Raw genomic sequence first — 13874 nt, 5'->3', positions numbered from 1 at the left:
AAGTGCAAACTAAGCAGCAGGATGGGGTGAGTGATTTTTTTTTTTTTTGTTTTTTTTTTTTTTTTGCTCAAATTCTGCCTGTAACCAAAACAACCACAATGATTAGATTTTGGCAAATTTGCATTAGGGGCAAGCTGGCCAGTGGTTTTTATTTTATTTTTAATTTTTTTCCCACAAATTCTGCCTTCAAAAAGCAAGAAGCCAAAGCATTTTGCATTAGAGGAAGTCTGTATCCAGCAGGTGGCGCTGTGGTGAGCAAAACATTTTACCTTGCAATTTCAAAATCAATACGTAAACAGGCTTAAAATGGGCCTTTTTTGTTGGTCATTTCCTGAGTTTGTGTTTGTCCGATTGCTTTTTTTTTTTTTTGTCACCTCTCCCTGTCCTTTCTCAACTTGGTGGGGCAGCATAGCCTTTTGCCCCGAGTTGCCAAGGAAACAGCACAGTGAGAGACGATTGTTGTGGAACAATTTTTTAAAAGCGGGCTTTGGGCCTTCCCACATATTCTGCCGAGCGACAAGTGGCCAATTTATTTTAGGATGGTGTGGCTGCTAGCTCGTGAAAATTCTTGTCGTCTAAAGTTGTACGTCTGCCACCGGTGGTTTTGCATGTCGACGACAAAGCCAGGCAAACCCGGTGGAAGTGCTGTCGTCAAGGGTCGCGTTTCATCGTGCGTATGCCGAGGTTGTCCGTCCATCTTGTTTATCTGAAGAGACGACTGGCGGGCTTGCAGTGCAGCGTCAGTTGGCGGGAGCTGTAGCCGGACACGCCCACCCCCATGAATCCCAGCAGGAACGCCAGGCGGGGCATCACGGGACCCTCCCGGCTCTGCAGGACCGTCTGGGCCGCCTGCGTCTGAAAGAAACGGCAGGTGGGTTACGTTAAGCACTATACTAACAGTAGGGCACCCGCGGGTTCGCAATTTCGCAGATTTGATTTTTTTTTTTTTTTTTTTAAGATTCTTTTAGATTTGGGCAGAAAAAATAATCAAGCGGCAACTCAGTTGCCCATCCCTGCTCTTAACCACCCTAAAACATTGCTAATTTCTGTTTTTCCTCAACATTTGCAAAATTGCACTTTGTTGCTCTTGCATAAAATTAAATAGTTGAACAAATACAATGAATGAAGTTCCGGACTCCACGTCGGCTCCATGAACCCGTACGCTACCAAGAGCCTAACATTCCTTTCTGTTTATCTTCCTGGTCAGACAAGACTTGATTTTCACTCAACATGCTTGAATGCCAAATTCAAAGCAACCCATGTCTCCTTTCAAGACTGATCATGTCCAGTAGCTGAAGAATACTCACCTGTAGGTATCGAATGTATCCAGGGGTCAGTCGAGGGATGCGGAAGAAAAACATGCTTGTTGTCGTCCCTTCTTGTTTCAAACAGGCCCCACGCAAGCCCTCTCCGGGGACTCTGCTTGGCAACACCAAGGGCCTGCGCTGGCCCTCCCTCAGGCCGTCTCCAGTTTTGGGTCGTGGGTCCGCCCCCGTGTCCAAGCGACACGCTCGCCTCGCCGCCCGGTCTCACATTCGCACAGATGCACACCTGGGCGGCAGGCAGGGCGTATATATAGGAAGAGTCGCCGCCATTGCGTAAGCCGCTCACATGCGTGGCACTGATGGAGCGTTCGTGTGTGAAACGGTGTCAGCGGAGGATTAGCCTCGCCTCTGGAGATGTGCTGGATTTAATGCACCTGGGAGAGATGGTCCAAAAAGAGACACCAATATTACACAATCAACGCGGTGGTGACGTCCACACGGAGGCCCGATATATACTAGTGATGATGACAAAGACGGTGGCGTTAACCGTAGAACACCTATTGTGGCGTGGGAAAGTGTCAATCTGCTCGAGTACATTCAATTCCCTGTCAAACTACACGTAAAAGAGAGTCAGCTAGCTTAATGCTAACACTTCATGGAAATTTCCATAGACAGACTCATGAATATCATCCGTGCCACTGTGTTGTAACCCTTTAAGTATTAATTCAATACAAATGGTTTAGAAATACATGTAAAAAGATGATATAACAATACTCAAACATATTTGATTTATCCTCCAGTAAGACTGACCAATATGACTGCAGTTTAGTGATGAGCTAAGACCAGCTACGTTTATCCTCATGTTAGTATTACACCGACCCAAGGTGCCCAAGGCGTATACACCTGAAGCAGCAGCGTATTACACATGTGTCGTGTTTAAGAATGTTCAAATCATTTGGAAATTTTATTTTTTTCGGCAGTCCAGTCCAGTTGGAACATTGAAAACAGTTGCAGTGTTTTGAAAGACGGCTCAGGATTGCCCGACTTGGATGCCAAGTAAGGATTAGTCCAATCCAGAACACATGCAAGAGCGCACTTATGCTAATCGCTATAATGGCAAGACAACGTGTAGTTAAAAATTGAAGCAGGCGTGTTAAACCCATTGTTATTCTTAGGGTGAAGAAAATGCAGGTTTCAAGTGTTCATAACCTAAACCTTCACATTGTAATGACTGATCCAATTAAGTGTTTCATAATTTTCTCAAATAAATTTACATTACGAATTTAATAAATCTTTTACAAGGAAAAGGAAACAACGTTTTTGATGTTTACAAATTGAAGAAATATGGAATTTGCATAAAATAACAATAATTCCTTCATAAAAACGGTGTTATTTGTTATTGTAAATTAACATCCATAAATAGAACATTTAAAGGGGATAAAGTTATATTAGTAAAAATTAAAGACAAAGATTGTTGGAATCTGTTTGATTTTTTATTGTATTTTATTTTTAATGCAGGCAGCATTGGCTTGATTCTTACGTCATCATCCAGCGTCCTGCCCATGCTTGCAGTAAAAGGACCCCGTTGGAAAAAAAAATAAAACTAGCTCAGACTTCCATGTGAAACATCGACCGATTTTGCAGTAACTATTACGAAAACGCTGCATTTGTTCCTTCGTCGAACACCGGAATATTGAAGCCCGTATGCAGTTGACGTTCTATCGCTGAGGAAGTGACGCGTTTATGCCTGAATCGGTAAAGGTTAGCTGTCTGTCTATGCTATGTAGCTAACAGCTCAAGTTACGCAGTTTCGCTTTACAGTAAATGCTTAAAAGCGCCACGTAGAAGTATAGTTTACATTTCTGCTTTTTAAACGCCCACATATAATTATACAAACAAGAATTTCGACGTTTTGGAGTGTTTTTACTTTATGGCATGTACATTATCAACTTGTCAGGCTCTGGCTGCGGTCTTAAAAACGGATTTCTTTTACACTGACACATAGCTTGCTGGCTAGTACTTCCAGTCTTTGCAGTCTATTGCGAAATAATATTAATTTAGTTTGAACTGATGCATTATTACCCTATGGTGTCTGGTTGAGCTAATTGTATTGCAATATTGTTTGATAATGGATTGAGCTAAATCTCAAAAGAAGATACCTTTCTCCTTTCTGCATGTTCTGCAGCAGACATAATGAAGAGAATAGTCGACACTGCTCCCATTCAGGCTACAAAGAGGCACCGTAACGATAGCAGCTCAGATGAAGAGTCCAGATTGTCCAGACAAGGTCTGTCCGGCAGAGTCCTTGTCGTCGGCTCAGCGGTTCTCATCTGTTGTTCTCCTTTCCAGACTCCAGCCAGAATGAGTCTCTCAGCGACCAGGAAGAGCCCCGAGCGGGATTCTCCATGCCGTCCTTATCGGTCCACGCCAGGGACACGGACTCACCACCGCAGGGCTCCAAGTTCTCCATGTACAACAGCGTGTCACAGAAGCTCATGGTAACGTTGTTCTTAGAACACAAGATTTGAACTGAGGAACGTGTCATGGTGCCCGCTGACATCTGGAATTCAAGTGGAAGCCTTTCCAGTAGTTGCGCATGTTTTGTTTTCAAAAGCAGTTTTACTCACCTGAGCTCAGCTTCATTTGTAGAGCACTTTAAAAATAACAACAGCACCTTGACATGTGATTAAATGTCATTTAAGGAGTACTGTCAAAAAAGCGCTTCAGTTGAAGCTGGTGACGTGTTTATGAACCCAGACATGCATTTGATGAAACCAACTTGTCTTCCAGGCCAAGATGGGCTTCCGCGAGGGCGAGGGTCTGGGCAAATTCGGTCAGGGCCGTAAGGAGATCGTGGAGGCGTCCACCCAGCGGGGGAGGCGCGGTCTCGGCCTCACGCTGCAAGGCTTCCAGGGGGAGCTCAATGTCGACTGGCGGGATGAACCCGAGGTAGTGCTCCCAAAGTGGAATTGTTTGCTGGGACTTCTTTTCTTAGTTTCCACACGGAATTTTCTAATGGAAGGATGCTGATGTAAATAGCATCCTGCATAAAACAGAAAAAAACCTGAATTGCCTGCAAGCAAACAGCACTTGAAAAAAAAATAAAAGAAACGATAAAGTGTCTTCAGAAGGTGAATCATTATTTTTGTTTTTATTATACATTGGCTAACATCTTTTGTTACACTTTTTTCAAATAGTTAACAATGTCTGTTACTGTAAACTTTTTCTGTACTTTTAGTAAAGGTAAAAGTATTTTCATTCTGAGCATATATTGGAAATGAGGTCCATTTGAATTCTGTCGTGTGTATGTGTTTCCAGCCCAGCGCTATAGAGAAAGTGGACTGGTTCCCAGAATGCACCACAGAAATTCCCGATGCAGATGAGTTGAGGGACTGGATGGCAGTGGGACCAGTAAGGACTTATCCATACCATTGTAAATATTTTTGTTATTATCCACCAAGGCATATTTTTCTTAACAGAGAAAAATGAAGATTGAAGACGAAACCGAGTTTTGCACCGAAGACCTCCTGCACACGCTTCTCAGGTGCAAGGTGAGCTGCCTGTCGGAGTTGACCCCCGAGACAGTGCACCGCGGAACATTCCGTCAAAGTCTGTTGCTGCCGCCATACAGACGGTGTTTGACGACCTGGAGGGCGAGGAGATGCGGAGAGCGCGCACTCGGTCCAACCCTTACGAGACCATCCGAGGAGGCATCTTCCTCAACAGGTGGGCTGGATTTGCGCGGCGTGCCGGCGACGTCGCGCTAACGTCTCACGTTGCTCGTATTCAGAGCGGCTATGAAGATGGCCAACATCGACTACTGCTTCGACCACATGTTCACCGACCCAAAAGCTTCCGACGGGGTGAGTGCGCGCCGGGTATGCCACCCGTGTTGGTGGCATCACACTGAGCTCCCTTCCTCCCGTCTGCCGTAGAAGCCTCTGACTCATGACAACGCCAACGAGCTTCTTTACTTCGGCGACGTGTGCGCGGGGCCCGGCGGGTTTTCCGAGTACATCCTGTGGAGGAGACGCTGGCACGCCAAAGGTTTCGGCATGACGCTGAAGGGGCCGTGCGACTTCAAACTGGAGGACTTCTACGCCGCGCCCAGCGAGCTGTTTGAGCCCTACTACGGTACCGAGCTCCTCCGCACGCAAATGGACTCGCTCACTAGTTAGCCCCTGAAAAATAGACTTCCAAATCTTCTGTTATCAGTCAATTAAAATTCTTCAAATGGAGAAGAAATAAATAAACCCTTTGCACTAGTAAGACCATCATTCTTAGACAGGAAAGCAGGATGTAGTTGTAGTTCCATTATGACGAAAAAAAAACATACACCTGCTAGCCATTAGACGCGGATGAGAGCGAGAACGCGAAAGTAAGCCGAAAGGAAACTGAAAAGCAGACATCCTATCTTTAAGGGTGGATTTATTACTTCCAAAAACATTTTGACACAAGCGCAGTGTACCACATAAATTTGATTCGACTTCAGCAAATGCAATCAGAATTAATACACCCTAATACACCCACCATTAATACGCCCTAAAGGCTCCCCACGCGTTTAATGCTAACTTATAATAGAAAAAGGCCATAGACAAGCTAATGATTAGCATCAGTAGTCTTGAGTTGTGGCGTGGAAATAGCTTTCATTTAAGTAGAGTAGCACACCACAACACGGATGGACAAAAAGTGCTTTGTGAATACAGTCAGCAAAACATTAACACGTTATTATCATTTCTTTGTTTACCATGATATATAAACACAATTTTAAGATAAGATTAAAACTCCTGATATGTGTACCGGGTCAGGGAGTAGGCAACGAGGGAATGATTCTCAACACAGCCAGGGTCTCCACTGTCGATTTCGTCTATCGTGTCCCAGGCGAAGGAGGCGTGGACGGCGACGGCGACATCACCCGGCCGGAGAACGTGACGGCTTTCCGGAACTTTGTGCTGGACAGCACCGAGGGGAGGGGGCTGCACTTCCTCATGGCGGACGGGGTGAGTGTTCGGACACAATTGGACTTCCTCCCGCGTTCCCAACAACACGTTCGCTGAATTAATGACTCCTAACTGTCCGTCTTAGTGAATGCGAGTGTGAATAATCCGCGTGCCATTGCTTCTTTTTCGTCTCAATTGTCGATGGGGAAATGAAAGATGGTCTGATTGATTTGTTTTTGTGATGTTTAGGGTTTCTCCGTGGAAGGCCAGGAGAACCTTCAGGAGATCCTGACCAAACAGCTGCTGCTCTGCCAGTTCCTCACCGCTCTCTCCACACTCAGGACAGGTCAGGTCAGCCCGCGTTGCCCAGTCACTAGCTCACTTTTTGTTGATTGATTTATTGGAAATAAGATCAGAAATATTCGGAAAAGATTTTTATTTCATAAATTATACTCTAATATTATGTTTTTAAAATATTCCTACACTGTCAATTTGAGATAATGTCCTGTTTTTAAAATGAAGACCTGGAAATGAAAAAAAATTTTTTAATCTGAATAATTGATGAAATAATCGACAATCCATTATGAAAAAAAATTGTGAGTTGCAGCCCTAATAAGATGATGGTGATACCTTGACTTATGAGAGGCCCAACTTGAAGATGGCCCATTCAATAGGTGATTTCGGAGTGCGAGCGTCAGTCGACCAACCGGCGGGAAACTCCTCCCTGTTACTTCCTGGTTGGCTTCTACGCAGGCACTTCCAAATATGGGCAAACTTGCACCGGGCTGAAAGGGCCTTTATGCCCTCGCGTGTGAATATGAATACTAACATGAATACTACAGTACGTATATTACTTACTTTATAAAACCAGCTAATTTGTTTATATTGTTTCATGTTTTTATACATCGCTGTGCTGTTTTTTTCTCTTTTCTTTAATATATCATACAAAATGTGTCTCAATGTTTTCCTTGCTTCCTCTTCCAGGCGGCCATTTTGTCTGTAAGACCTTTGACCTCTTCACGCCTTTCAGCGTGGGCTTGGTCTACCTGCTGTACCTGTGCTTCGACCGCGTCACCTTCTTCAAACCCGTGACCAGTCGGCCCGCCAACTCCGAGAGGTGCGCTGCCGGAGGTCATTTGTGCGTGTAGTTGATGCAGGCGGTCTTGGGTCCACATAGTGTTTTTTTTTTTTTTTTTTTTTTATTAATCCCCAAATCTTTACCGTCATAATGACTTGTGCTGACGTCTTGGCAGGTACGCGGTGTGCCGAGGTTTAAAGCCAGGCTCGGACGCCGTCAGGGAGTACATGTTCCGAGTCAATCTGAAACTCAAGCAGCTGCGGGACACCGACACGGACGTGACGGACGTGGTTCCCCTCAGCATCATCAAGGAGGACGTCGACTTCTACCACTTCATGGTCAACTCCAATGAGAGGTGCGAGCTCAAGCGCCAGATGGGATTTGTTCAGTTCAAACGACATGTGAGGGTTGGAGGTGGACTCGCACTTCTCCGACGTTTGACCCACCGCTGCATCAGCGCCACTTTTGTCTCCGCAGCCTCTGCGCCGTCCAGATCAAAGCCTTGGCCAAGATCCACGCCTTCGTTTTGGACCCGTGAGTAGCTTCCGTCGCTCCGATGGACGTCGCGCGCGCTTCCGTTTGGCTTGTGTGTGCATCTGAGTGTGTCGGCACCCGCAGGACGCTGGCCGAGTCCCGGCAGGCTGACATCCGCAAGCAGTGTCTCAAGCTGTGGGGGGTGAGTGGGCCGCGAGCGTTAAGCCCCCGTCGCGTCGGCCCCGACCCCTCTTCACGCGTTGCGCATCTGCTCCCAGGTGCCCGACAAGGCCAGGGTCACGCCGGCGTCCTCGGACCCGAGGTCCAAATTCTACGAACTGCTCAAGGTCGGTCGCGGTGCCACGTCAAAATCTTTGCTCCTCATCTTGTTTGCGTTTCAACGGCGCCCCTTTGTGCCCCAGAATCCCGACGTGGAGTCGTTCAAAAGCGGCGTCACGCCGCTCAACTCCAGCACGCTTAAGAAGCTGCGGCACGTCCTGGACCACCAATGCATTGTGGGAGGCGGCGAGCAGATCTTCCTACTAACGCTGGGCGTGAGTGCGCGCCATCGAGTCAAATCGATCGCCCTGTCTCGTTTCGCCACATTCAAATTGAAATCATTTGCGACAATTCCCGCCCTCGCGTGCAGAAATCTCAGATTTACACGTGGGATGGAAAGATGCCTCTCCGCTGGAGGAAGCTTGAGAACTTCAAGCTGGAGCTGCCCAGAGATTCCCTGCTGAGTGTGGAGATCGTGCAGGAGCTGAAGGGCGAGGTTAGCGCCGCCTCCGCCCCCGAGCGCTCGGCCAACAATTCTGCCGTCAGCGCGTCCTAAACGCGTCTCGCCGCTCACAGGGCAAAGCGCAGCGGCGAATCAACGCCGTGCACGTGATGGACGCGCTCATTCTTAATGGCACCGACGTCCGAGATCAGCACTTCAACAAGCGGTGAGGGAAGAAAAGGAAAAGAAAAAAGAAAAAAAGCATTCTCGCGCTCCATGTCCATGTCATTGCTCAGCTCAACTTTTATTTCGAAAACAACCACAGCTGCATATCAAGTACTGCAAAGTCAAAGTCAGACATATGAAAACTAAGACGGTTAAAACTAAATGAATAACAAAAACACAATAAAAGACTGAAACAATGCCGAATTGAAAGCCCAAATATAAAACTGTGTTTTCAGATTTTTAAAGGTGGACATAAAGGAGGCTTGTCTAACATTTAAAAAAAAAAAAAAAAAAAGATAATGACTTATTGGGCCACACCCACAAAAAATATTAAATAACCTGTAAAAATGTTGAGTTACGTTATTCACTTAAAACTCAAATTTTCTAGTGAACCACACATGATGTTAGCAATGCAGAGGCACAATAGAAGTGAAGCCCATATCGTATGTTGTGTCCTGAGCTGTGGGCTTTGCGTGCAGGATCGAGATGGCCGAGAAGTTTGTGAAGGCGGTGGCCAAGCCCAGCAGACCCGACATGAACCCCATCAGGTGCCTTCTCTTCATCTGCCTAACGGGCAATGTCAAATTCCCGAGCCGATTCACTTTCTGGAACGGATCATTTGGATTTACATGCGTTCCTATGGGAAATCTTGCTTTGGATTGTAAAATCCCATTTTTGCTGTGAACCAGCTTTTGTAAAGATTGCAGCATGCCAAGCAGGATACGTTGTGATGGTGCTGTAGTTGATTATTTATTGTCTGTTTCCAAACAGAGTCAAGGAAGTGTACGGGCTGGAGGAAATGGAGAAGATTTTTGTACGGTACGATGGCAGCTTGTAATATGAAGAGCCTTGACGTTCAACTCTTTGAACTCAAAGGGGACTTAATGAGATCGATTTGTGAATGTTTTGTCTCAGACTGGAAATGAAGGTGACCAAGAGTTCGGGCGGAGTCCCGCGTCTGTCTTACACCGGCCGAGACGACCGACACTTCCTCCCGACCGGGCTGTACATCATCAAGACCACCAACGGTGCGTGTCGCCTCCGTGCTTTCGGGGGAACAATGAATTTTTATTCAAAGTGCAATTTCAAAGCGTATATACGGGGAAAAAAAGAGAAGAAAAAAATACAAGGGAAGAGGACCTTGAAAAAAAAAATTGCTCAGGCCTAATGTGTGTGTGTGTACCTCCGCTAAACCATCGTCTATAAATTTAGAGCCATGGATGATGGCATACAGCAAAACCTCAAACAGGAAGTACTTCTTTAACAAGTCCACCAAGATCTCCGTCTATGACACGCCAGACAAAGCTGCGTCCCCCTTCCAGTATGTTCCGCCCTCCTCCGCTATTATCGTTTTAGCAGTTTTTGGCAGCTAGCTTATTTAAAAAAAAAAAAAATTCTTCTCCTCCAATGTCGCCAGCGTGTGCCACGCCGAGCGTCTTTTCTGGGCCTGGGAGGACGGCGTCATCGTGCACGACTCTCAGACGCGAGTGGACCCCGACAAGCTGTCCAAAGATGACGTGCTAGCGTTCATTCACCACAACCACCAGCTGTGACGCGCAGCCCGCTTTGAGAGCACAGTCGCTGTGTGGGGCCTTTTGGAAAACACTCTGGTGTTGTTGTTGTTGTTGTTGGTGTTTTTTTAATGCAAATATACTGGATCACTTTCCCAAGCAGCTGTTTCAGTTTTGTAAAGTCCCCCAAGGGCCATACGCAATGCATGATGAAATATGATGCTACAATCAGATAGCAATAGATGCTTTCATCCTCAAGGCCAAGTCACTGTTTCGGTCGTTTCCACAATGAAAACAACACAACGGCAAAGCCGTACGAGTTTATCAACTTAAGTTTCTCAAGATATGAGCTGCATTTAATGTTGAGCATTTGTAGGGTACACATTTTGGGCGGTTTATAACATTTCCTTGAACACGGTTGCTGTGCATCAGTTGTGGGTCACCTTCAGTGACGGGTTAGTGCTAAGACACAACCCAAAATTGTCTCCAGGTTGGTATTGTAAATAAACTTTTCCATTGCGTTACCTGTTTAAAGAACTTTAAAAAAAAAAATTTTTTTAAGAATTTTTCTCTCCTTGACCCAAAATGACCCATGGGCCGTAGGTTTCCCACCCCCCAGTTTGTCTTTAAACACAATTTCAGGAGCTCTTTGTTTTAAATTGTCGCAACATTTGGTTTCTTTGTATACAACATACTTGAACCAGCTCGAGGTCATGCTGTCATTGTCTGTTTCGCATTTTTCATCGTCTATAAGGCTATACTATAAGGCAAAGTTGCTAAAGACAACTCCGAAAAGGAATTCATATCTCAATTTTTTCTTCAAGGTGTTTTTTTTTTTTACTATTCCTCACGTAGCTTGTATTGCGTGGTTTTTCTTTGTGTTTCGTATCTTAGAAAAGTTGTAAATAGTAGTGGCAGATTAAATAAAACCGTCTAATTAAAGACTGTTTTTAGAAAGACCTGTTTAACTGGAATGATCAAGAGCAACAATTTCTCGACGTCGAAGGAGAATGTTCATATTTTGAATGGCGGTTCGCTCAGCGAATCGGGTTTCGAATTAGTGCTCACGTGACAGGAAGTGATTTTTACCGGCGTGTCGTTGTTTCCCTGTTGTCTGTTTATATTGCATAATTCTATCCAGACTTGTCACCCTTAATATGCGTCACATGGATTTAAAATTTTAAAAAACTAAACTAAACTATGTATTCATATGTATTAGTGATATTGTCTGTGGCATTCACCGGAGAACAAACACAAATCCTTTTGATATTAAATTAGAAGCTCTTATTTTGAAAGTTAGGTCGCTTAGCCAATCGCATCTTGCCCTCTGTTCACGTAACACCGGTGTGTTGTCAATAAATCGTAGCATATGAAATAAAACAGGAACACCCTCCATGATAGATGGATAGTAAACATTCTAAATTATTGTATTTGGTTGGACACACAACCAAAATAATTTCACTCGCGTTTGACATTTGAGTGGAGTTTCACGTGACAGGAAGCGATGTTACAAACTGGGCAGGAGGATCCCAAGACGCACCTCCAGTCATAATTTGTTTTTTTCCCCAGTGTTAAATAAGTTTATTGTGTAGTGCCAGCAACGATAAAATACGACGTAAGTTATTTAAGCGTCCCGTCAACTAACCTAACCACCAGTTCGTACTTGAGACGCGTTTTAACTGTCGGTAGATAGTGCTGCATTTCGGTGTTTTTGTTTTGTTTTGTTTTGTTTCCCTGTCTTTGGTCAAATTACTGGAGTGGCGTGAAACCTTTCTGAGGAGCAACCATGATAAAAGCGGTGAGACAAGCTCTCTTCTCCAGCGGCCTACAGTACCCCCAGTTTACAGCGCCCGAACAGCAGGTACGATTTGCTTCCATGATAGGTAATCGATACACCTGCGTGCCGCACAGCTGTGAAATTATGAGCCCCACAACATTAGTGCGATAAGGGGTCCATCTGCACCAAGAATGTGTATATACACCCATTAACATTTCAGCCTCATTGTCGAGTAAGCATTGTGACAGTTACTGCAAGTGTTTTCATGTGTGCAGCCTGAGGACTATGAGGTGCGCACCTATCAGGCGGCCAAGTGGGTGAGTACCACCCTGAGCGGGACGAGTCTGGATGAAGGCATGCGAGCCGGCTTCCGCAGGCTCTTCAACTACATTCAAGGCAACAACGACAAAAGTAGGCACGCAACATTTCACTCACCCAAGTGAATGCTACTATGTAAAAACTCAATTGTTTTACTGTATTTCTCTGTCAGCAGATGAACAGTTGCGATGACACAGTCGTGCATTTTATGTATACAATTGGTGAACTTATTACACATTTAATATATACGACAACTTTGATTACATTAGTTCATATAATCGGGGTACTAAATTAACATTTGCCAAATGCGGGTTAAAATTAATTTTGTCTTGAAACGTAATGGCCAATTTGTCCAATGATGCATGAGACAGTTAGATGCACTTTAGGTTGGAAGTATATAAAGAGTATTTATGAATAAATGCTAGAGAAATTCCACTTTCGTTGTCACTCAGCCCTTTTTGACAGCATCCGTTTGCCTTATTCAGCACTTTTCTGGAAGCTTTATTGATGAGCGTGCATATTTGTTTGTATTCCTCCCTAAAGTGTGTGTGTGTGTGTGTGTGTGTGTATTTGTGCCTTCAGAGGTCAAAGTGGAGATGACGGCCCCCGTGACGTGCCGCGTGGACCCCGGCGCCGGCCCCGCCTGTGAGTCCCGCTTCACGGTGTCCTTCTTCATCCCCGAGGAGCACCGTGACGCGCCGCCGCCGCCCAGCGACCCCGACGTCTTCGTGGAGAACAGGGATGAGCTCACCGTCTACGTCAGGTGAGGAACCACACGCGCACACACAGCATAGCTAGCCAGCTAACTGCACACTCAACAACAGCTGATAGGAAAGCACTCTCGTTCTTATATATAGTCGAGACTTTGGACTGCAAAGTGTGACACATGGAGTTTTAGCCCCAAAAATCAGGAAAGCTGAAAGGGTGGAAAACAGTTTTCATGCTACCAGACTAATGTACTTTTTAAAAAGTTAATTACAGTAGTGGAGTATCTGTACTTTTTACGTATAGCGTGTGCGTTATTTCGCCCCATCTGTTGCCATGTCAGAAGCTACGGCGGCTTTTCCAACGAGACGCTGGTGCGCGACGAGCTGCTGAAGCTACTGGAGAGCCTTCGGCGGGACGGCGTCCGTTTTGCGGAGCAGCCGTACTACGTGGCGGGATACGACAGCCCCTTCAAGTTGATCAACCGCAGGAACGAGGTGTGGCTCCTCAAGCAAAAAGAGCAAGCATAGAGTTCACCCGTTCATTCAGTTGAGTGCCCAAAGTGCAGTAGGAAGGTGTTGCAGCTCACTTGCTTGGCCACTTGAGGGCAGCATTGCTAAAGAGATGAAGGGCCCTTCTTGCTTCTGGAGAGCCCTCTGAGCATTTAGTCCATATCGTTGATAGCTGTTGAAGTGTCCAGGTACTAGTGCGCGCTTTGTCCTCACTAGTAGTTCGACAATTCATCATGGATATCGAATAAATGCCCAAACAGATTTCCCCACTCGTGGCCTTTTGGAAAACCTGCTAAAACCTTTAATAAATACTCATATTTATACATGATATTACTATACAATGATCAG

At 45.5% G+C, this 13874-nt stretch overlaps 2 protein-coding genes across 7 annotated transcripts; both read left to right on the top strand.

Annotated features, from left to right (window-relative positions):
- The first annotated feature begins 1294 nt into the window (after positions 1–1294).
- On the top strand, positions 1295–10373 carry cmtr1 (cap methyltransferase 1). 6 transcript variants are annotated; one of them, XM_086018523.1, is made up of 25 exons: positions 1295–1598; positions 2246–2321; positions 3451–3552; positions 3615–3763; positions 4056–4214; positions 4584–4676; positions 4745–4816; positions 4897–4991; positions 5056–5128; positions 5204–5399; positions 6147–6265; positions 6455–6551; positions 7190–7322; positions 7459–7638; positions 7761–7817; positions 7902–7959; positions 8036–8104; positions 8180–8311; positions 8407–8532; positions 8613–8704; positions 9183–9251; positions 9475–9522; positions 9619–9731; positions 9916–10024; positions 10121–10373. In XM_086018523.1, the coding sequence occupies exons 2-25, from the start codon at positions 2315–2317 to the stop codon at positions 10254–10256; spliced, it is 2484 nt and encodes an 827-aa protein (XP_085874649.1). In that variant the 5' UTR covers positions 1295–1598; positions 2246–2314; the 3' UTR covers positions 10257–10373. The 6 variants fall into 6 exon arrangements, with proteins under 6 accessions (XP_085874649.1, XP_085874648.1, XP_085874652.1 ...); XM_086018522.1 differs by having other exon boundaries at positions 1296–1598; positions 5201–5399; XM_086018526.1 differs by lacking the exons at positions 1295–1598; positions 2246–2321 and adding an exon at positions 2825–3020 and having other exon boundaries at positions 3454–3552; positions 5201–5399.
- Positions 10374–11318: 945 nt separating this feature from the next.
- hebp2 (heme binding protein 2) lies at positions 11319–13854 on the top strand. Its single transcript, XM_086018528.1, has 4 exons — positions 11319–12075; positions 12267–12402; positions 12892–13072; positions 13358–13854. Exons 1-4 carry the CDS (start codon positions 12001–12003, stop codon positions 13542–13544), a joined length of 579 nt encoding a protein of 192 aa, XP_085874654.1. The 5' UTR covers positions 11319–12000; the 3' UTR covers positions 13545–13854.
- The last annotated feature ends 20 nt before the right edge of the window (positions 13855–13874 follow it).

The sequence above is a fragment of the Filicampus tigris genome, chromosome 20 (assembly GCF_054856515.1).
Source record: "Filicampus tigris isolate MCC_2025a chromosome 20, RoL_Ftig_1.0, whole genome shotgun sequence".
NCBI classification, from domain to species: Eukaryota; Metazoa; Chordata; class Actinopteri; order Syngnathiformes; family Syngnathidae; genus Filicampus; species Filicampus tigris.
This window is presented reverse-complemented; position numbering and strand designations above follow the sequence as displayed.